Below are 23,663 nucleotides of genomic sequence, written 5' to 3' on the forward strand. Positions count from 1 at the left end.
GCACGGCTCGGCATTGCACGAGGTGCCTTCCAAGCGGCAGCTGACAAAGGCTAACTTCTAAAGGCCACCTTAATCGGCTTTTCCAGAAACCAAGAACTTACAGATGAGATTACTGGAGCTGTAGGCTGTAGAAAAGAAAGTCAGAAACTGTTTTCTGCACATGCTATGAAACTGTAACCTAATACTCATCCAATCATGTAGCATGCCCGGGGCCAGCTGCAGAAAGTATACAATTTAGCTCACCATAAAGTATGCACCTAAACCACATCAGATAAATCATATCCTACAAATGCCCTTATCCTCCACTCCCAACGATGAAGGCAGCCGCAGATGACTAACTCAGAAGCAGCTGCCCATGCTGTAGACATGGGAAAAGCAAGAAGATGAACCCCAGCTGCGGGGAACGCAAGGACACAAGATGCTGCGCCGAAGGGAACAGACTAGTCTGGTATGGCAGGAGAGCGACAAGTACGACCCATCGCAGCTTGCTCTGGAAACGCATACAGCTTAGCAGAGTGATAAAGCATCAGCAGATAGCAGCAACGGAAGAATCTATGCCTTTTATTTATTTATTTCAGAAAAATACTTTTGTTGAGTTTATCACAAAAGTCATTTAACAACAAACAACAACGAACAAAATCCGTACAAAAACTTAAGTGACAGGAAGAATGAAACAAATGGGATAAAATATCAGAGACGGTTACTTCCCCCCACCCCCTCCAAAATTAGGAAATTTGCACTAAAGCATAAATATGGAAGAACAGAAATTTTCCTTGAGTTCCTTTGCTGAAGTTTGGTCCGTCGAGTTCAACATATTCAAAGAAAAAAACTACATGCTTCTGCCTGGCTTTTACAACAGCCGTTCTTCCCCGCTGCCAGCAAAACCCCATGTGCAGCCCCAAGGCGAAGTAACATACTTCACAGTTTAAATATACAGCCTGCCAAACCATCTATTACACACTCGTGAAGTTTACCAGAAGGCTGTAACTCAAACCCCATAATCTCCATCTACTGTTGATGCAAGTCGGGGTCCATCTACCAAGACTTTACCTAAGGCAAGAGACTGAGGCTGCTGTAAACCCCCGGGCACTGCAGCGAAGGCAGGGTAGCTACAGGCTTCGAGAGTCACTTGGAGGCAAGGGGGAGGCATCCTAGAGTAGTCGTTCTTCCCTCCAACCGGGAAGCCTACCAAAAATACATTTTAAAGTGGTGAGTTAAGGGGAAGGGGACCTATAGGGGAACTGGAACTTGTCTTCTTTACTACTAACCCAAACATGATAAGTAAGAAGAAGAATCCTAAACAACAAAAAAATAACACAACTGTAATGCCCCATAACATAAGAGTCACTCAAAAATTATATGTGAAATGCTACATCTGTTCTTCCTCTGTCCCCTTCTCTTCCCAAGCCCATTCCCCAACTATCTAAGACAAAAAGACGAACTACTGCTGGTATTTCACAGCTCCTGTAGGCGAGGGCAGGAAAACACTACGCTTGACACCAAAACTCACAGACTACTCGATCCCCGGCCTTCTTAGGTTGGATAATGGACACAGACTACAAAAGCAGCCTCAAGGCCACAGGAAGGGTGCAAGCAATAGCGTTACGCTGAAAGTAAAGACTTCCAGTTTTGCATAGTCTCTAACACTTGCTGCACTGTGGTGGACAAGAGCTCCTGTTTGGGGTTGAGTCTTTTTTGGAGAAGACACAGGGCTTGACAAGATGGGGCACCAGAAGAGCACCCACTCAAGGAAAGTGGGCTCTCGGCACCTTTGTACGCAGAGTGGTCAAGGGAAGACTGACCACTAAGGGCTTGCAATGAAAATACTCCATCTGGGAAAGAAAAAGCTCTTTGGGCTGAGGAGAAGGCTCGGTCTGCTGAGAAAGGACATGGACGTAGAAGCAGTTACTGCAGGCTTGCAGCTGAAGGATGGTGCTCACACTACGAGACAGAGGCAGAAGCAGCCCGTGGCAGCCCCTCCAATGGAGGGTGGATTGCAGACCTCTGGGATGACAGCGCATATTGCCTTACAGCAAAGGCTCAGCTCAAAAAAAAGGCCCCAGGGATCCTGCCACGCTTGGGCATAACAGGAGAAGAATGAGGACTTCTGAGGACTAAGGACAAGGGAGGGCAAAAAAAGGCCCATCATCTACAGGTTAAAAAAAAAATAAAAAAAACCACATGGAAATGCTTCCAAAACAAACTGTCCCTTTTACTGGTAGCTCTATCAAAAAGAAAACAAAAAACACATAAATGTAGCATATGTTGTACATACATTGTAAAGAGGGAGGGCGTTCAGCTACTGATATAGTACACAGATCAAGCATTCAAGAGACTACATGGCAACATAAGGCACTTGGGATACAAAGCATCATTAGCTACTTTATGAAGATGCAGGATTGTACAAGTGGAAAAGCTGCCTGAAGCGAAGCAGGCAGGAGGAGGAATCCTTCAGCAGCCAGTTTTTGGGGGACTGTATGTGTCACCTGTTAACAGAGTCAATACCTCAGCTGCTGCGAGGCACCGGCTTTGCAGAAAGGACCGGCTGAGGCTCTGGAGAGATGCCGGCCAGCAGTCGCTCTCGGAGGGCACGTGGCAGTGGATGGCTGCGGATGGGAATAGTCAGGAGAAAGGAAAAACTTCTCACGCTAGACCTTTTCCGTGTCCTCCCTAACATAAAGCTCTTTTCCCCCCCTCTCATCACATCACACTGCAGGTACTGCTGCTGCCTCTGGTTGAGCCAAAATGTATATTATCTACCCAGCAAGGGCTATGAGGAGCAATTGCAAGATACCACCAAGGGCTCTGCTCCAAAGCCTCCTTCCTCAGTTCCCCTGAAAATGGGGGAATCCTTCTCCCAGAGTCCTGCTGACATCTCTCCTTTGGGACTCAGAGGTCGTGGGGATGGAGGAACAAGTGGAATTTGACCAACTGTCCTCACATCCCTGCACATTTTCTCCCTCCAGTGCCCAGTGTTAGCTGGGGCTCAACGAGAAGAGGGGGAAGAAGGGAGAAAAGACGCGTACAGAAGGAGGAAAAACACCTGGCCCAACTCCAAGAGGCAGAAAATCAACTGTCACACATTCCCTAAAACACAAATGATGCGAAAGACAACTGCGCCAGCCGCAAGCTAGAATTGCACTCCGAGAGAGCCAGAGTTCGGCTGCCCAAAGCGCTGAACAAGAGGCACACTAAGGACCACGTGCCTCCCTCACCCGCAAGGAAGGTGGACCTCAATCTTGGCTTGCGTATCGAAGAGCATCCAAGCTCCCCGCAACCCTGTGCCCCCTCTTCTTGCCCAGCCAAGGGAGCACACCACTCGCCTGCTCCTGCCGCAGTGAAGAACGAAAGCTACAGCCGGCTTCGCTGCACAAGAGGCACCAACAGCAAAGCCCAGCTACAGAAACTGCCCCAGAGGAGAGATGTGGGGTGAGAGATGCCTGTTTACTGCACGCCTAGCAAATCGAGACTGGTGCATGGCACCTCAAAGCTCAGCGAGCTGGCACTGACCCACAAAACCCTGGGCAGGAGATGCTGCTCCCCAGCAAAGAGGCAGCAGGGGTCTGAGCCAGTGGGATCTGGGGTTCCCACGAATCTCCTGCCACCATGTACAGGTGGCAGCGGGCAGGTGCAAGAGGGGAAAGTGGTCTGCAGCAACAGATGGCCTCTGAGGTAGATTTGAGACAACTCCATCTGCCAACAGCTACGCGTCACAGGTCAGGCTTTTCCTAATATGCAAGCTGCTCCTTGCAGCCCCGGCTTCCTTCCCCTTCCCTGTCATCTCATTCACAGCTCAGAAAGGGATGAAGGGGCTAGGTTTTTTGGAAGAAACCCTGCATTTGATAGCACCGTGGGTGGATACAAGCTCTGTATCCTTTGGAAACAAAGAGTGAAGCTGGTGGCTGCTGATGGCATGGCTGGACTGGTACGGTAGGGACGAGGAAGGCTAAGGTGACAGCATGAGGGGCACAGTCCCATTGATGCAAAAACCCTTTGCAGCAGCCAGTTTGTCATCTGGACGTGGTCACAAGCCATGAGAACACCAGGTCCACGAGGCACACGCAAGCTGGCAAAGGGCCGGGGCTGACAGGAGCCAGGCCAGCGCTCAGAGTGGGGCAGGACTCAAGGTTTCACTTGGACCTGAGGATGCTGCTGCCCCACAACAAGGCACTGTGAGCTGCAGAGCCCCAAGCCCAGCTCCTGGGGCTGCGAGGTCCAGAACTACAGGGCAGCTCACCTCCTGCAGCCAAGAGGGTAAGAGGGACCCAGCTGTACCAGAAGAGCTGGGGCAAGCAAAGGCTAGGAGATGGGTCCTATATGAAGAGGGAACTTCTCTCCCTCCTCCGCTGCCCGGCTCTCTAAAATTAGCTCAAAACTAGGGGTCAGAGAAACCCCACTTAACCAGAAGTCCACCATGAGACAAGGCACGGTTGAGGTTCCTCCCTCAGACCCTGGTCTCTATTTGCAGCACCACCATCCTGTGGCACTTGCCAAGCGCTGGCCAGACGTGCCCCAGGAGAGGCAACCCTCGCCCCAGAGCACCCCTAAGCCTCAGGGTCACAGAGCCCCAGCGCATTCCCCTAGGAGCCTGTTCCCATAACAGACACATGGTGCCTTCAAGCTGCCACGGCCCTGACCCCGGGGCTCAGGGAAGCACCACAGAGAGAGGGGAGGAACACGCTGTAGAAGAAAAAAGGACTTTTTGGAACCATCTACGATGCAATTGTAACAATAATCCAAAATAACCAAACACTAAAATACAAAAGAAAAAAATTGCACACTGATTTACGATGAAACAGAGGAAGGCAAAACCAGGAGGGCTGGAAAAGGTTCCTACGAGGGGAAGGGAGCAGGGGAAAAGGACCTTTTTGGTTTTATTGCAAATGGTTCAAGAAAGTAAAAAAGGAAGGGAGGAGAGCGAGAGACACCTTGGGAAGATGACCGGTTTCCAAGCCGTTCAAGATGATGCTTGTGAGGACCAGGAGGAGGGGCTGCTTCTTAGTCCCGGTATCTCGCCCTCCTCCCCAGGAGACAAGCCTTTGCTTCTATGGTGATTTCAGCTTCTTGGTTCGTGGCGAGGTGCCGTTCTCCGCTTTCACCACTCCGTTTTCATGGTAACCTGGGGATGGAGAGAGAAAACTTTGTCCCTTGCACAGGCCAAAACCCTAACCCTCCAGGGACTGGCCCACAGATATGGAGAAAACCATCACCGCGGGATGATCCTGCTGGGGACCCCCGGGCTCAGCGCGGAGTGGCAGGAGGCACTGCCGCAGCATCGCCTGCACAGGCAGCAGCCTGCCAAAGGGCTGCTGAACCACAGGACTGATCTCCCACGGTGCCACCCCACGGCATGCCAGCCCTGGCACTCACCAGAGTCCCTCTTGAGCGGCTTGGCTTGCTGCTTGGCGCCAGAGGCGGCTCGCTTCCGACTGCTCTGCTCGTTCCAGTACTCCCGCCAGCGCCGCAGCTGGAAGTGGATGAAGCGCCACATCACCGAGGCCTGGAAGAGGCACACCAACAGCAGCACACTCATTCTGGTAGGGGTGGAGAAGAGGCAGGCTGAGAACAGAGGAGCGAGGCCAGAACCAGCCCAGCCTTTCACCCACACCGGGGCTGGTGGCCAAGGTCCCGCTGGACCGGAGGCAGGTGCTGTCCCTCCAGCCCCTGTCTCTGCTTTCTGCCATCCCCTGAGCTCAGGGCAGCCACTTCCCTTTCTCTCCCCACCATGAAGCTCTCAGGTGCTCAGGGCATTGCTGACTCTTAAGACTTTAGGCAGGAATGGATGAATAGGATCATCTCAACGAGCACTACCCAAACCGCAGTCTACACGGTCAAGGTAAGATGTCCCCAGCTGCTCTGTACAACTAGAAGACAGATGTGGTTGGAAGGGAGCTAAGAAAGTCCCCCAAATACTCAGGCATGCCAGCAGTCTATAGCTCTGAAAACCTTGGGAATAATCAGGCACCTGTCCTAGCAGCTTCTGGTCTGAACCCACAGCTGCTGTATGGGTGAGAAAGGCTCCCAGTCTTGACAGACAGACTGCAAGGCACGAGGAACCCATCTCATCCTCTGCTTCCCACGTCAACAGGCAGCAAAACATGTCCAAGCAGAAGGGAAAACGCCTTTTCATTGACCACATCCATGTGAGCGCAGTTATGGGCACAGAAGCCTGCAAGCCTTTCTCTAAGACGCTCACGCTTTATAACTTCACTCAGTGAACAGCTTATTTGCTGGCTTTTCCCTTGCATTGTGGCTCTGCAGCCTTTAACCCCTCCTCACTCCCTCCACACCCTCCCAGCTCACTAGGACCTTCCCTAAAGGGAACCTAGATCAGATCCCTACTGGCATTTCCAAACTCAGCAAAAACCACCTTGTGGGATAACACAACCAAGGAAGATACAGTAGGGGACATTCCTACCTGAAGAGGATATTGTTGAAGAGAAAGCTGAAGAAGTTCCCTCTCTCGGGGTCGAGGGCCTGGTTCTCCACCCGTGGCAGCCCAAAGCCGATGACCAGGATGTACAGGGTGAGGGTGAAGAGCCTGGTGACCACGAACACGACAGCCCAGACGTTAAACCTGCAGGAGAGCAAGCAGAGGTGTCAGCAGGAGAAGCCTCCAGCACTGAGCTGGACGGTGAGAACGAGCCCCCCATCACACCGTCGGCTCTCCTGGGCACCGGGGGAGAGAAGCCACGGCCAGCTCGCCTGCTTACAGCTTCTCGTTGTTCTCATCCGTGAAGCAGACCAGCCGGGCCATGTGGAAGAAGAATTCGGCTAAGTACTGCAACAGCAAGAGGATCAGCCCCAAACGGGTTAAGCTAGGAGGGAAGAGAAAGAAAAAAGCATCACTGGGCTGGTCAAGCTTAGTCCTTCATATCCAGCAATGGCGTCTCCCCTGCCATCCCTGCGCTGCAGCAAGCACCAGCCCGAAGCCGGACCTCTCCGCAGCAGCAGGGGTCGGATTGTGACGGGGGAAATCCCTGTCCCCAAAACATCAAAGCGGCTCAAACCAGTAGCATAGCCGGGATGGGTACGAAACAAGGCCCTAACCGCTGGCATTGCTGCTCTGTGCACGCATTCAGAGGAAGGGTAAGAGCTTGCCTGCCCGTGCTGAGCTGGGAGAGCACCCCAGGGTGCCTCCCACACCCAGGGGAGATGCACCCATCCGCCTCCGCCTTGGGTCCCTGGTTAACACTTGCTTTGCAACACCCTGTGAACAGGGACCGCCTATGCACTTGTGTAACACTGCTGAACTCCTTCAAAATCAGCTCTGTGGGTCTGTGAAAACTGTTTGCCATTATTCCTTTTAAGCCCTCCACCCCGCTGAGGCTTCCCGGGTGACTCGCACTGCAAAAGGACCCGCTCAGCCCCATCCACGGCGCGGGATGGGATGCCGAGGCAGCCGACTCACTTGAGGAGGTATGCGCCGGCGATGTGCACCAGGTAGAGCGCGATGCACTGCAGCTGGCGGGGGATCTCCTCCTGGCAGGGGCAGAAAGCCATGTTAACCCCTCGCCTCTCTTTGCCCACCCTCTCCCAAAGTCTGCTTTCCCCAAAGCCGGTGGGCAAACCGCCTCAAGCATCCCCAGGGCACACGGGAGCAGCCACCCGGCTCTCACCTTGCGAACTTTTTGGAAGTAGAGCTCCGGCAGGGCGTGCAGCCAGTACGCCAGCTGGCACAGGTAGAAAAACTTCACCTGGAACCTGAAACGCAGGGACGAGCCGCGTGAGCCAGCCCGGGGCATGGCAGGACCCCAAGGACCCGGGCACCAGGGAAAGTGCCCAGCCGCACAGCACCAGGCAATCCCTCCACCGCTTTGAAGCCACGGGATTTAGGAGGCATAATTTCTGGGCTGAAATTATATGTTCAGCTGAGCTAGCCATGCCCAGAGTTTATCCGGCTGCTCGTGCCGCAGTCTCCATGCTCTCAGCAAACCTCACTTTTGCAAAAACCCAAGAAGGGAGGATTGTCCCCACTTCTTTGTTTCTACTATGAAAAACAAACAGCAAAGCAACTTGCCTAAGGTGATGCAGGCAGTAAGCAGCCAGGATGAGTAACCAAGCTCGCAGGGCCTTCCTCATGGAGGAAACCCTCCAGGAACACCATCCCTCGTCCCCCGGGATCTGACTGCAGCATCCTTGCAGCAGGGTGCACGCAAAGGGTGCTGCACTGTCAGCACCCCGCTCCCAGCCACAGGGAAAACCATATAGAGGAAGGAAGCGGTCAGCCCGAGAACAAAATGCCCTTGCGAGTGCTTACGGAAGATAAACATGCGGGTAGTTTTCCCACAAACTCCGGGGGTTCGATATGTATCCTTCCTGAAAAAAGAGAAGAGATGCAAGCCTTCAGCAAAATAAACAGGCAGAGCATGGTTATGATGGGGCGGGCTAATGCTACAGTGAAATTAGGAACTGGGGATGACACTCGCGTCCTTTCAGCCTGCAGTAAAAACCGTGTCCCCTGCACAAGCCAAGGCTGAGCTCTCCAAAGCTCAGCCACATTCATGGGTCCCTAGTACCCTGCTCAAGTTTCGTGAGGCCCCCGTGTCTAGGGGTTGAAAGCTCCTTGCTCGGTTGCACAGAGGGTCCCGAGTTCGGGATAGGATATTTTGGGGTTTGGGCAATGCAAGAGGGATGCTCTGGAGGCGTGGGGGCAAGATGCCAGTGGCACAGCTACAAGCAATCATGTGCATGGTCCGGGGGGGCTTCTTCCCCACTGGCATTTCCAACCCGAGTATCAGTTAAGCAAAAAGAAGTACTTCTGAAGAGAAAGGAGAACAGAAAACGCCTACAAAAATAATTTAATATGCATTGCATAGTTTAATTTTCCACCTGTCTGCCTTCCCCTATGGCCTCTTGCCTTATGCTTGCAGGGCAGATTACAGGACGGGGTTCCCTTCTCGTTTCACGCTTGCACAGCTCCTGCCACAGGGGTGCTACACTGGGCTTTGCAAAGAGATGCAGGCATGGAAAATTCATCTTGCCCAGGACCTGTCATCATTGTCCACGCCCTGTCTGCCCTAAGCCCTTTTTTCGGTTGAGGGAGCCTGGAGGAGATGCAAATTCTGTAAAAGGTGACCTGCTCTGCACATGGGGGGCATTCGGGGAGCACACCACGGCACCACAGGTTTGCCCAGGAGGCTGCAGCCCCAGAGCTGGTGAGAGATGGGTCTGGTGCTGGGTGAGGGCAGCCCAAAAACAGTGGCCTCGACTGTTTTGCCAAAGCTTCCCTCCCCACAGCCCTACAGGGCAGGAGCAGTGCCAGCAGAAGCGCTGGCCTGGAGGGGGTAGCAGTCCTCTAAGGAGGGCTGGCAGGACCCCCGAGCATCCATCCCCAGCACCGCCAGGGACCACAGCTGAACCCCAGTGGCCACCACTAGCGAAGCATCATCATTATCCCTTCACGCTGCTAAAACAGTTGTATCTCTCCACCACTGCCTGTTCTTCCCTCCCCCTTCCTCCCCAAAATGAAACATTTCCACTCCCAATTTTTCTCCCAGCACTTATGGGTTGAAATATCCCCAACGCAACCCAAGGCACGGTGTCGTTTCCCTGCTCTCAGCATTCCCCTCACTGCCAGCTCACCAAGAGAGGGATTGCAGAGAGGGATCAGAGAAATCTGTCCATTCACCCCACATCCCTGTAAAGGGCACCCGAAAACCCCAAGGCACTGAATGCAAATAAGGAGGAAAATAAAGCTGAGAAAGACAGCAGGTCCCAGAGCATCGGATGGAGATGACAGGGCCAGGCAGGATTTCTAGGGTCCAGCTCTGAAAATACTTTACAGCCCATTTGCTTGTGCCTTGCACAAAGCAGGAGAAGGATGTCCTGAAACTGCCCTCACTCTGTGGCCGAAAAGACCCACCACACTTGAAAATTAAATTTGCTGAAACGTGCCTGTCTTGGCCCAGGGGCCGGCTGGGGACTCTCTGCTGCCATTAGGGTTTTGTGGTCCCAAAACCCTAAATCCCACCCAGGGAACCCAAAGCCTGGCCAGCCCCGTGCCTTACCGTCACCACGACGTACAAGCACCAAATCACAGAGGTGATGTGGAAGGCAACCAGCTGTCCCGATTCATTGAACTTGCTGTGTTTGACCTTGGAGAGATGGAGACGCCTGTTGATTTTCTGGGAAGAAGCAGAGGGAGAGAAAAGGAACAAGAAAACATGAGCCACCCGGTCAACAACTCTCCCTCCTCCTCTTCCCTGTCCCAAGCAGCCCCCAGAGATGAAGGCTCACCCATCACCACCCCAACCCCCAGACTACCCCCCGAACAGCATTTAACTGCAGCAGGACCACGTCCCCCCATGCTACTTGAGATATTTTGGTGACTCAAGACGCTGAACGGCACTCACGTCCAGGGCGTACTCCTGCACCACCGCATGCAGGATGATGGCAATCAAGATGTAAAAGAGGATGGTGACCAGATCCTTCAGGCCATAGTGATACTGGACCAGCTCCCCATCTGCAAAGAGACCAAATGGTGGGTCAAATCCCCATGACCCAAATGATTTCCAGGTAAGGGCTTAAGGGTTAGTTGAAGTTCAGAGGGGCTATTCCCAACATGCAGCTTGGATGGGGCCACCAGAGAGGTGGAGGCAGAGAGAGGTCATGACTGTGCCAGTGGCTGCAGGGCTGGAAAAAAGGGCTCTAGCCTGAGTCAGTTTATTGGCAGAGGGTGGATGGTTTCCCCTCCAGTAGTTACACACCTCAAGGGAGGTGACACTCAGGACACTTCAAGCTTTTCCTGCCAGAGGTGAGGGGCTGCGGACAGCCTGGCTGTGGAGACGGGAATTTATCAGCCTGGTGGGATGAAGACATGGAGGCAGTGCTGAAGCAGGTGATGGGATCAGGGACACGTCACTGGGAGCATTAGGGCTCGGGATGGGATTTCCACCCCCTCAGTTATCATCCAACACCCAGTCTCTCCCACTCACCCCTGAAAGGTGCCAGAGCAGGATTCAGCTGCCTAAACGCAGATGCCTTGTGCTATTAAGAGATCCGAGACAGTGGCACAGGGCTGGCGGATGAGAAATAGGACCCATGGGACGTCCTGCTCTATCAGAGCAACAGGAGACCCAACAGCACCCAAAATACCCCTGACGTCTCCTTTTAGGCAACTATTTGCAGCCCTGAAGCTTATGGGGAAGAAGCAGAGTCGGGAAAGCTGCTGTCCTCGTGGCACCCTGCAGAAAGCATCGCGATGCAAAGCTCAGCCCACCCCAGCTGCTGCTCTCCTGTACCCTGATCCTGACCACCCCCCTCTCCTAATATCAATGCTGGGAAGTAACTTGTCTATCACCAAGCCTGTTTACCCTCGAACAAAGCTTCAGTCCAGATTTCTAAGATTTGCGGTACATGAGTAAGGTTTGAATAGGATTTATGAAAACACCTGGCGTAAGGATGTGAAAACACTTGGTCCTTAGGAGCCCCCCAGCTGGGTGCTGTGTAAATCCAGAGGTAAAAACATTGCCTGTATCAGAGCGCTCATAACCCCAGCGTAGGATAAAAGAATTGCAAGATTAAAGAAATTAAACATTATGCACGTGCATGACTGCTCTGCCTCCTCTCCTCTCTCTAGGGCACTTCAGAGGCTGCTCTAGCAGGAGCCGTGCGTGCGCTGAGCACGGGAGACGAGAGCGAGATCTGCCGACTGGCAGGCAACAGCATCCTTGTTGCGAGGGATGTGAAACAGCCTTGGAAAAATTCAGGTGAGCAATAAGCCTTCCTCCGAGCAAGCTGGCTGCACCAAGGTCTCTCTCCCCACAGCCTCAGCTAGCTAATGCCCTATACTGATACCCCAATACCTGGTCCTGGCGAGATGGGTATGTGCCCCCCCCCGCCCCGAGATTTCTGGTATCAGGAAAGAATAAATCACTTAACGGCAGCGGAAGCTGGCTGGACTGTGCCATAGGGGAGCACAGACCACAATTTAATCTGGAAGCTGGATGATTTCTTCAACCATAACGTTCAAAGATTTTAAGGGCAGACCTTTTATCTTCTGCGTGTCTGCCTCATCGTAGTTTCACTAATCCCAACAACCCCGCTCTTCCCTTGGATGATTACTCGAACACTTCTAATTAACTGCAGTTTTCTGCCCCGGGCGTTTGGCTCATCCTGAGCCCAGGGCTTTACCCAAACCACCTCCTGCTGCCCCCATGCCGGTGCCCAGATCGCTGCCAGCCCCAGCGGGGCTGTTGGCTAGGAAGGTAGCTACTAGCAGCCAAAATACAAACAGGGACGGAGGCTCCAGCTGCCTCCTGGCTGGGAGCTGGGGCACGTCCTCTGGTCCATCGGTCTCGGACCTGTGCCAGCTCGGAGCCTCCTTGAATTAAACTCCATGTGCATCACGACCATAAGCTGCCTGGAGCAGGGATGCTGCGCACCATTTGCATCTCTGCACCCTCACCTTGTGCCATCCCCAATAAATAAAGCGAGATGGGAATTATCTGCGCAGCCCCGGCTGCTTAGCAAAGAGCTAAATCCCTCCTGCTCCTCGGCAGGGCACAGAGCTGCTCTGGGCACGCAATCAGGCAATTTGATCTTGCCTGACCAGGCTTGGAGGAGGATCCTCACCCTGCAGAGCGCACAGAGAGGCCTCACCATGGCAGAAACAGGGTAGAAAGGAAGCCCTAAAACCCCCTGGAAAGCATTTCTTCCCAACCCTGGCAGCACAAGGGCTGGCAGACACAACCAGTGTGCTCTGAGCCACTCAAACTTTGCTTTTCACCCATGTATCTTATTTTTAAAATCTCTTTTACTACCAGACAACGGCTCGAGCAGTGTGCATCAGTAAAAGGTGAGCCCAGGCCAGCTGACAGCGAGGGTTTGGGGCAGACCACGACTCGACCCTCCCCTTGGGGTATCCGCAGCAGCAGCACCTCTTACCTGCTGTAGGCACGCTAATGTTATACTGAGGTAAGATAAACACGAAGGCAGTCTTGGCTGTAACCTGTCAAAGAGACACAGAGGGGAAAAAAAAAGCAAATCAGTTCTTAAATCCATTCCTCTGCCACCATTAACTCCCCTTTCCTACCACAACAGGTAAGGCAAATTGTCCAGGGAGATGTGCAGGCACCAGCTCCACTCACAAAAGTGCCTTTCAGCAAGGGGACTGCTAGGGAAGAGGTTTGCCAACAGGGACTTGGGATTTGGGAAGGAGAGAGGGGTGGATAAAAGAGGAAGAAACCTGGAAAAGCAATGCAACCATAAAAGCCACCAGCTAGCCTGATGGGGGAAGCTCCCTGCTTCCCCTCAAGGATGAGCATCCCTCCAGTAGCATAGACCACCGTCACGTGCGACCCGCTGCTCAGGGGACACCAGGAGCCTGACCCCGCAGGCCGTTTGTGTTAATTAAAACCATCCCTCGTTCCCATCCACTCCAGGCAGCCATGCCAGAAGTCTGGCCTGGGTAGAAATGACAACATCCACACCTGAGCAAGCTCAGTGGCTTCAAAGCCCCACAGGCTACGCACGTATCCAGCCCCCACAGCTTTGCAGAGACTCCTCTAGTAACAGCAGCCACGGGACTGATGAAGCTGGACCCCTTTAGAGACCACGCAGGTGCTCATGAGGGTCCCACAGGGCAGGGGAAAAGCAGCTTTGGAAAAAGGGCTGAACCTTGCACTGGCCATGCACAAATCCCAGCACATGGCCAGCATCACAGGCTGGCCCATAAAGGGAAAAAAAAGCCTAGGATGAGACATCAGGCCCCCTGCAAACCAGGGCTGTGCTGTTTGCTTTTCATTTATTGCTTTTAATTCAAGGGAATGATCCTCCCCAGCAGTGAAGCAGGAGGCTTCGTGGGGACGGGACAGAGCCGAGCATCCCATCCCAGTGCATCTGCAGGACACCCCAAAGCAGCACCTCTGAGCCTGATGAACCCCTGAGCCGGGTCCGCAACAAAACCCAGTGCACAGATGTCCAATGCCAACCTCCATCCGCGCCTTCATCCCATCCAATCCCACACCGGCAGCAGGTCACCAGAGATTTTTACCTTTCCGATGGCTCCTCAGCCACCCCTCCAACGCTTCGCAAGTGCCCAGCCTCATACGCAACCAGCCCAAATAAATCCTGTGCCCGTCGAACGCTGATAGGGATGAGCTGCATTTCACACAGACATCACTGCAACTGTTACAGAGCTGCAGGCTATTAAAAACACGGCTGGAAATATTGCTTCACATCTTGCGGGATGTAGCTGCGGGAGGGACGCGGGGGCTTTGCCAAGTGTTCCCATCCCGCCCCCACGAGCATTGAGCAACCGGCCGGCGGCTCCGCTCTGCCGGCGCTGGCAGTGCTGCCCATCCTCTTGCAGCCTCGGCTGGGGGACAGCACACTCCACAGTGTGTTTTCATGATGTTTGGGGATTATTATTTTTTTTTTCTCACTTAAAAAAAGAAATCCCACGTGTTGTGCTCTGCTTGTGGAGGAGTAGATGCAAGAAGCACTCTGCCAAGACAGATGGAGAGGTTGAGGTGGTAATGGAAAAAGCACATCGCCTGGCCTCAAGCTGGCTTAAGGAGACACTTCTGGCTCTTGCAAACCTTGCTGGCTAGGAAAGCAAAGTTGCTTCATCCCAGAGCGGTACAGCACAGCCGGGACCCGGACTTTACATCCAAACCTTGTCAGAGGCTGGCGCAGGGCATGAAAGAAACGCACGAAGCTGGTGGTGGCTGTGATGCTGCAGGGATGGGCGGCCGTGTCACGGCTGTGCTGATGGCAGCAGGCACTGAAGGTTTTACATCCTACCCAAGTACCTGGCTGATATCCAGAGGTGTAAACAGCTGGAAACAAGGCATCATCTCTAGATGAAGTCTCCTAATCCACCGGAGGGGCCATAAACCAGACTTGTGGGTCCAAGAAAACGACCCCAGAGCACCCCGACAGACTGATTTCCAGAGAACTGTCTCCCTCCTCCACCTGAAGGATAGGGAAGCCAAGGCACACACCTGCAGCCACTCACTAAGGGCCACAGTGGCAGCTCTGGGAGCCAAACTTGAACCTCGGGGCATCCAACCTCCCCATCCACCTCTGGACATCTCAAAGATCTTATGTGGAGGGAAGGTCTCCTCTTGGGCATCAAAGGCTTTCCTTTCTCCTGCAACCAGTCGGGAAGTGTTCACACGGACCGTGGAAACGTCTGAACGTGTGCAGGATTTCATCCTTCACCCGGGCGCAGTCCCTGCACGTGCTCCTCTGTGGGCATCAGCAGGACTTTAATGGCCAAGGCAACATTTTCAGAGGCGGGTCCCTGGGCTTTCCAAGGGCTGAAAAGACTGGTTGCATCTCATTTTGTGAGCGTTTACACCTCCATGCCTTCCTCGCTGCAATCGCACAAGAAACCCAGAACATGGCACTTATCATCTGGCTTAGCTCTGTCCTCTGAGACTCACCACCTGCGAGGCCCCCGGTGTCCTGATCACACCGCACACCCTCGGCCAGGTCTCCTCTATCTCCTTGCCACCACTGTGAGGACATTTCAGTTCAGATAGGAAAAGAGTTGTGCTTTCCAGCAGCCAAGGCGGCACAAAACACACGGGACAAACGACTTTGAGGAAGACGCTGGTGACACCCCTCCATCCTTGAAGGTGAAGGACACCCTACACGTCCACTCGCATCTTTTTGCCATTGCTCACAACACACCCCTTACCAGCGGGTATGTAGGGACAGGTGACTTGATCACGGTCATAGCTGAGCTCCATCAGGCTCCAAAATCCCACGCTGTAGCCATATCCACCACAGCATCTCCTCTGCCACATCAACTGGGAGCACCCACGGTGCACCCATTGCTACACAGCCCTGCATAGCGTATAGAGACAGAAACACCACTGAGCAGCTTAAGCCTCCTGGAAAACGGGGAACACTTGAACCATGACCTCCAGCAACACCACCTCCAGCTCCCCTGCAAGGCAAGAACCAGGTTTCGTTGGCTCGGGAAGCAGTGACGAGCACCGGGGATGGCAAAGCTTTAGAGCTCACATCCAGCATTTCGCAGGCTGCCAAAGAAAGGAGAACTTTGTAAGGGGAAGAGCAACGTGAGGATTATTCAGTGGCACATGACGCTTGCTGTCTGTTTGCTCTGAAACAAGATGCTGGTATGAGAAAGGAAGCGCCAGGCACGTTCCTGCCTTGCAGGGCAGTGAGCAGAGCCGGAGCCTCTGCAAAATTGCTGCAGGCAGGGGCAGAATTGGGCCTCTCCAGGTATTGGTATATTTTTTCGTTATGCTGTGAGGCCACCTCCTCAACTTGCTTCTTTGGTTTTCCCCTCTTATCTCCAGCCTTGCCTCAAGGCAGCCAGAAATCCAAACCCTACAGAGCATCACCATGACTTGGGTAGGGACTTTTATAGGGTGGGAGAAGGATTTGTCTGCATGGGATGAGCTGAGCAGGGACCATATAGAAAAGGCCGTATATTCCTTGCTTGCTCCCTGCCCTGCATTAAGGGCACCTCCATGCAACCCACCACTGCCCAAGGGGGTGAGGGAGATGCTCCTCATCCTGGCCTCATCCTGCCTGGCATGAGGGATGTGCCTGAACCAGCTAAATTTGGGCAACAGTTGTCCTGGGGGCTCTCTACAGCCACGCAGAGGGAACAGCATCTTCAGCAGTGAGTGGGTTCCTGGTGATTAACGACACTAACCCGAGGACCAAAGGGCAGCCGGACGGTGAAGAGGCAAAACACGATGCATCCATCAAGACCACGGTTTTCTGCGATGCTCAGAGCAGCTGGGACAGGGCTCGGGCTGTTTCTCATGGAGCAACGTGTCCAGACATCCGCTTCACACCCCTCAATGGCAGGGCGATGGATAAAGCCAAACAATCCCAGCACTACTATGCATTTACTATGCATCTGCTATCCACCACTACGCATCTACTCCCCGATAATGCAGTGACTGGAAAAATGCACACCCCCACTAACCTGGAGTTTGCTGCCTAATATAAAGCAGGAAAGCTCCCCCCACTCTTTTTAGAAGATGCCACAAAACGCTGTAAGAGTCCAAACCAAAATCCCAATTCCACTTTTGCAGGCACGCAAGCGGCTAAGCACACACATCCAGGCAGCTTAGCACCTCTCCCAAAATCTACCCGCTGAGACTCTCAAGCACTAAGATTTTCAGGAGCAGGGGATAACTTTTGAGCATCCTTTGCAAAGAGGTAGCAGGTCACCCTCTGAAATCCAGTTCCCTTCCCAAAAGCCTCAGCCCGTCAGGATTTGCAGGATCCGCGCTGTCTTCACCCTGGCCAGGAGCCGTCCCCGTGGTCCTGTTTGGGTTAAAACTGCTTCGGAGGAAGGAAACAGCTCCAAACCTCTGGCAGGGGAGGCTGGGGGAGTTTCTGCAGTCTGAGCTGGGAAAATATTTCCAGGACTTGAAAAACAACTCAAACTAATTAAAGATAAAATGCTGTCTGAAGGCTTTCCTCACAACTTTTTTTTTTTTTTTTTATTTTCCCTCCACCAGCCGGAGTGTTTATTGAAAGAAAAACTTGTTGATCCACGGTATGGATTGACACAGGCCCTATATGTAAACTAAAGCCCAAACTTTGGACCAAAGCCTTTAAAAGTAAACAGCCAGCTTCGACAAAAAATACTCCCCGAGGGCAGCGCAGCCCCTCTGCTTGCACCCACACACTCGTCCCCCAGCACCACACCGTTATCATCGCCTCACGCTCCCTCCTGTTTATTCTCTTCTTAAAAGCAGACCTAAATTCTGCTTTTTTTTCCCCCCTTTTTCCCCCGCACAACTATTCAGCCTTTAAGCCACTTGCGTGCCTCAGTTCCCACATCTGGCAAAGACCAAGGGAGGCAGAAACGCAGTTTGTTTTCCCTCGTTAATGACAGGAAGGCCTTAATTTTTGCAGAGTACTACGGAGGGGACCGGGGAGGGGAAAGTATATTTAGCAGGAAGCCTGGAAATAGCAGCTCATTCGTCAGCCGCCTTCGTCCGACAGTGTCACAACCCGGTGTTTGGGAGACCGTGACTCACCGCCGCGGCTCTGCGCATGGGGGAAAGCCCTTGCACGGCATCTCTTATAACGTTTTATAACTTTATTACCATTATCCCGTGCATAAACATCAGGACCTGTCCTCTGCTTTGTCCCTGAGCTTGTGGCAGCCAGCACTGGGCATAAAGGAGAAATAAGATTGAGCCTCAGTTTCCCCATCTTACAGAGATTCTGACAGTAGCCTCTGTTTAATACAGAAACTCCCCCAAACCAGCCAGGTCTCCCCCAAACTCAACCTGCACGGAGGCTGAGCGATCCAACACGGCACACTGGAGCCATCCCTGCCGGGACACAGGTCACCGGGCAGCTGCAGGTTAAACGCAGCCTGGCCTTGGCTTCGTTTTTCTGCAAAGCAGGGTGGAAAAAGATATGCAAAGCGATTTCTGCGCAAGGATGGAGAGCACCTGCTTCGTGTTTCTAGACACAGTCAGTTAAAATGGTTTTTGACCAAAGAAAAAAAAAAAAAAAAAAAAAAAAAAAAGAGGGACATTTTTCTTTCTGGGCTCCAGCTCTCTCGTGGATGGAGCAGCCACACACATGCAGCAAAATCCGTCCCCAGCACCACACACATGTCCACAGGGTGCATTTTCACACCCTGAAGGCTTAGGGCTGGCCGGGAAGGCAGAAAACCCCACAACACCCAGCTCAGGACAGCTCTTTTTGGGGGGACCCCCTCCAAGCCCTGGGCTTCCCTCCCTGAGCATCTTCCATCCCTACGATCATCTAAAATGCGCACAACACTCGAATAATCAAGTCCAACACACCCCTAACAGCGGCAAGCAGCCTCGTGCCATGCTCCGTGTCCCCAGATCCCCTCCCTGGAGCCGGAACAGTGCTAGCGGCACAGCCGGCAGCAAAGCCAGGCATTAAGCAAGATGAGAACAGTACCTCCATCGCGACGGGTACCTGCTCCCTGCTGAGGAGAAATTACCAGCCTGGTGGAGCCCATTGATGCATTTGGATGGGGAAGAGGTTGCATACCCAAAAAGATGCTCAAGGATGCTCTCATGCCGCTCTTTGGGAGGGGGAGACCCGCGGCAGCCCTCGAGCATTGCTGTGAGCACGGTGCCGGAGCAAGCAAGCACTCAACTCCCAGGGGCCGCCTGGGAAAAGGTTAAAAATCCCGTTTGTGCCTTCCCAAAGAAACCTCCCCTGCAGGAAACGGCCTATTGTGAGCAGGATTCGGCCGTTTCCGCTGAGCCTGAGCTCGGCGGTGGCCACCTCGGTGGTGGCCACCAGCATTGGGGAAGGCGGGAGCCCGGCTGCAGGGTGGGAAGCGGGGCAGCAAGGAGGAGGAGGAGAAGGGATGGCGACATGTCCTCCCCACCAGTGCAGAGGCGCTGAAAAGGCGTCAAAAGGCAGAAATATCTGAGCTGTCACCAAAACTCACCATAGAGGTGGTGAGAATCATACAATGCTTTGGGATGGAAGGGACCTTTAAAGGCCATCTAGTCCATCCCCCTGCCATGGGCAGGGGCATCTACAACCAGATCAGGTTGCTCAGAGCCCCATCCAGCCTGGCCTTGAATGTTTCCAAGGATGGGGCATCTCCCACCTCTCTGGGCAACCCGTGACAGTGTTTCACCACCCTCATCGTGAAAAATTTCTTCCTTATACCTAGTCTGAATCTCCCCTCTTTTAGTTTAAAACCATTTCCCCTTGTCCTATCGCTACAGGCCCTGCTAAAAAGTCTGTCCCCGTCTTTCTTATGATCCCCCTTTAAGTACTGAAAGGCCAAAATGGGCATGGATGGTTTGGAGGGCTGAGGAAGAGCAGAGCCCGATTTCTCCTCCAGGGGAAAAGAAAGCAGAAGGAATAAATAAAATAAAATAAAATAACCACAAGGACCAAAAGAGCTGTCCCAAACCCCATGCCAAGGGGAACACGAGGGCAGATGCTGCCGAACGGGGACGCAGCTGGGCAGTACAGAGGGAGGAGCGCTGAAAGCCACCCCAGCACGGCAAGCGCCGTCTCCCCGAGGTCCGCCGGGAGAGCGGCGGCACCAGCAGGAAATTGCTGCCTCTCAGCAACCGGGAGAAATTTAATTAAAAAAAATATAAAAAAAAAAAAATCAGAAACGCTGCAAAAGCCTCCCTTGCCATCACCTCCACGGGGGGTTTTATCGCATTGCATTTCAAAACCACCTTCGGAGCACCACATCGATCAAAAGCCCTTGCAGCAGCGAGCCCGGGTACCACCTCACCGGGATGGGGTTCCTGGCGTGCAACCGCAGGCACCAGCCCTCTGAAAAAACCAGCTGTGGGGAGAAACCCTGACAGAGATGCAATCCCAGTGACTGGTCTTTTTTTAAAGTACGACTATGAAACTTGCAGCCCAACTTTGCAGCATTTGCATGTGGTTTTGGAATACAGCCGGCCCTCTCGGGTTAGTTTTGAACCCCCCCCCCGGACTCTAAAATAAGTATATATATATGCACAAGCACATCGAAAAGGTTTTGTGCACTGGAAGTGACTCACTCATTCAATGCATTTGCAGAAAAAAAAAAAAAGGGGGTGGGGGGAGAAAAAAAGAAGGGGGCTGCCACCAGGAGGGTATTAAGGAAATGGATTTCCTCCTCCTGCGATTTGCTACAGAAGGAGCCTTTCCTCCTCCGCCAGGCCCCCCGGCCACCCCTTTCCCGTCCGGATTTGCTTTGAAACGTGGCACTGCGCTGAAGGGGAGGGTTTGCGCGGGGGAAGCAGGGAGGGGGTCCGATCCGGCGGCTCGCAGCCGCCTGAGGTGCCTCCGCGTAGGGTGCCCAGAGCTGAGCGAAGCTGCACAGCGGTGGTGGCCTCCAGCCCTCCCCTTGTCTCCTCCCCAAAAGAGGAAAGGAAAAAGCAAGCTGGGAGGGAAGCAGACGGAGCAGAGGGAGCGCGGCATTCCCGGCATGGCTCCGTACGGCGCTGGGGCGGCGGCGGGACAGCAGCCTTCCCAGGGGGCTCCGGCCACCCTGGCTGGGCGAAGGTTTCCCGTGGAGCAGCCAGGGATGGCTTCTCACGGCCTGCGACGGAGCGAGATGGCCGGGATGGGGAAAGGCCGGGGAGCCGCTGGCGTCTGCACGAGGCCCAGGAGCCCCCGGTGCGCGTCCCACGGCGCAGGGTCAGCGGGCTGAGGAGAAAGCACCTGGAAAAGGGCTAACATTAAAGAATAAAAAAGGTAAAAAAATACTACCCCTATTTCCAAAAGCTGGAAATATCAGTGAGGGCTTGACTTCTCCCTGCATGTGGCCAGGCGGCCGATGCACCCCTCCGTGCTTGGGAAGCGGTGCAGGGCAGGGACTGTCCCCCAGCAGCGGTGGTGGGCGTGCAGGAGAAGGCGGTTCGCCACCCCCCTGTGCTCCCCCTTCCCCAGCTGGGGACCCCGGGCAGGGCTGGGGGTGGCAGAAGGATGCACCACCCCGAAAACCAGCACTGGGATGGGTCCCCATGGGGATTTGGGGGGGGGTGGAAGAGAGACGGGGAATGAATGGGGCAGCACTTGGCGCCCCAGGGACGGAGGGGTCCCGCACCCCATCGCCCCCTCCCCAAGCGGGACGGGGTCACCTCGCAGGGGTGCAGCACCCCGGGCACCCCCTGAGCAGAGGCAGAGGCGGGGGAGGGGGGGTGGCGGTGGGTGGGGGGCACCCCCCGGGACGCCCCGTCCCCAGCGAGGGTGTCCACGGGTGGGGGTGATCCCCGTGGGGTGAGGGTGTGTGTATGCGCGTTGGGGGGGGGGGGGGGGGGTCTCACCTCGAACATGAGGGCGACGAGGACGAGGAGCACCAGGCACAAGACGATGTCGGCGTGGTTGTGGATGAGGAACTCCTGGCTGAAGAACGGGTGGCTCTTGGCCCGCCGGCGGAAGGCCATGGCCGCGCCGGGAGGGGAGCGGAGCGGGAGCGGGAGCGGGAGCGGGAGGAGCGGGAGCCGCCGCCCCGCCGCCCCGCCGCCGCGCAGCGCCGCAAACTTCCCCGGGCCCCCGCGCAACTTCGCGGCGCGCCGGGACGGCCCCGCGCAGGCGCCGCCCGCCCCGCCGCCAGGTCCCGCCCCGGCCCCCGCCCCCGCCCCTGCCCGCGGCCGCTGCCCCACGCCCGGCCCGGCTCCCCGCGGCGGGGAGGTGGAGGCACCCACCCGGGTCGGCACCCAGCTCCCATCCACGTCTGCGCCCACCCGTTGTGCGCGTCTGGACGCCGGCTCGCGTCTGCACCCACCTACCGTGTCTGTCTGGACACCCACCTGCGTCTGCAGCCCACCTACCGTGCGTGTCCGGACTCCCACCCACATCTGCACCCACCTACCGTGCACATCTGGACACCCACCCGTATCTGCACCCACCTACCGTGCACATCTGGACACACACCCGTATCTGCACCCGCCTACCGTGCGTGTCCAGACTCCCACCCGTATCTGCACCCACCTACCGTGCGTGTCCAGACTCCCACCCACATCTGCACCCGCCTACCGTGCACATCTGGACACCCACCCATATCTGCACCCACCTACCGTGCGTGTCCGGACTCCCACCCACATCTGCACCCACCTACCGTGCACATCTGGACACCCACCCGTATCTGCACCCACCTACCGTGCACATCTGGACACGCACCCGTATCTGCACCCACCTACCGTGCCTGTCTGGACGCCCACCTGAGTCTGCAGCCCACCTACTGTGCATGTCCAGACTCCCACCCGTATCTGCACCCACCTACCGTGCCTGTCTGGATGCCCACCTGCATCTGCACCCACCTATCATGCACATCTGGATCCCCCACTTACCATGCACATCTGGCACCCACTTACCATGCACATCCAGAGACCCACCCCTCCCTCTGCCCACCTACAGTGCACGTCTGGACACCCACACACATCTGCACTCACCGACCGTGCACATCTGGACACCCACCTACACCTGCACCCACCTCTCCACACAGACCCAACCACGACTGCACCCGTCACCCGTCTGTCGCCCAGCACCCACCTCCCTGCGCACCCCCTGACACCCACCTGCCTCTGCATTGCCCCCCCAAGCCCACAGCCCCGGCGCTGAACCCCAAATCTCCCTCCCTCCCCATTAACCAGGGAGAGGCCAGAGGCGCGGGGCCTCCTTCCCATCCCACCCCCTTCCCGAACCCCCATCCCAGCTGGGGCTGGGGTGCAGCGGCCATGGGATGCTCCGCAGCATGGACAGAGAGATGATTCAGGCGAGTCTCCAGGGCAGAGCGGTGGCACGTTCACTGTTACTTATTGAAGCCAGTCTCTAAAAAAGCCCCCCAAAGCTCCCCAGGGAGCCTGAAGGACATTAAGGGGAGCAGGCAGGGCCCTTTGGTGGCCTTGCTTAAAAAAAGCAAGGCACAAACAGGGCTTTTGTTTTAAAGATCTCCCTTCAAGCAAAACAAGCACCAGATCCTTTAGCTTGCAGGATCTGGCCCAGCTCCTCCAGCATCCCTGGATCCCCACGGATCCCTCGCAGCCGCAGATCCCGTCCCGTGGCCGTTGGGGAGGATTCACGGGAGGGAGGAAACGCTGCTCCGGTGCGTTCGAGGGAACTGAGCCATCTCAAACCTGGTGCTGCGAGCACAAAGCGTTTTCCTCCAGCCAAATCCAGCACAGGAAGCACAGTCCCTGGGTTCTCATTAAGCAGTCGTTGGTATTAGGCAAGTCCTGATTAGCCGTGTTTACCCT

The 23,663-nt window shown here is 54.8% G+C and overlaps 1 protein-coding gene across 1 annotated transcript; it reads right to left on the reverse strand.

The window, feature by feature from the left end:
- Nucleotides 1-541: 541 nt before the first annotated feature.
- On the reverse strand, nucleotides 542-21,978 carry TRAM2 (translocation associated membrane protein 2). Its single transcript, XM_087776148.1, has 11 exons — nucleotides 21,732-21,978; nucleotides 12,889-12,952; nucleotides 10,356-10,465; nucleotides 10,011-10,127; nucleotides 8,261-8,319; nucleotides 7,620-7,704; nucleotides 7,412-7,482; nucleotides 6,714-6,818; nucleotides 6,419-6,577; nucleotides 5,371-5,534; nucleotides 542-5,119 (listed from the first exon to the last, which is right to left on the reverse strand). Exons 1-11 carry the CDS (start codon nucleotides 21,849-21,851, stop codon nucleotides 5,046-5,048), a joined length of 1,128 nt encoding a protein of 375 aa, XP_087632274.1. The 5' UTR covers nucleotides 21,852-21,978; the 3' UTR covers nucleotides 542-5,045.
- Between the last annotated feature and the right edge of the window lie 1,685 nt (nucleotides 21,979-23,663).

The sequence above is a fragment of the Nipponia nippon genome, unplaced genomic scaffold, assembly GCF_047370975.1.
Source record: "Nipponia nippon isolate SJK-2023a ecotype South Korea unplaced genomic scaffold, ASM4737097v1 scaffold_4, whole genome shotgun sequence".
Lineage (NCBI taxonomy): Eukaryota > Metazoa > Chordata > Aves > Pelecaniformes > Threskiornithidae > Nipponia > Nipponia nippon.

What these genes read in the sequence shown, in the direction of transcription:
- TRAM2 (XM_087776148.1), bottom strand. Translation starts at nt 21,851, where the DNA reads ATGGCCTTCCGCCGGCGGGCCAAGAGCCACCCGTTCTTCAGCCAGGAG. An exon ending in CATTAGCGTGCCTACAGCAG is followed by an intron (nt 10,466 to 12,888) that starts GTAAGAGGTGCT and finishes GTCTCTTTGCAG; the next exon opens with ATGGGGAGCTGGTCCAGTAT. An exon ending in GATGAGAACAACGAGAAGCT is followed by an intron (nt 6,578 to 6,713) that starts GTAAGCAGGCGA and finishes GCTCTCCTGCAG; the next exon opens with GTTTAACGTCTGGGCTGTCG.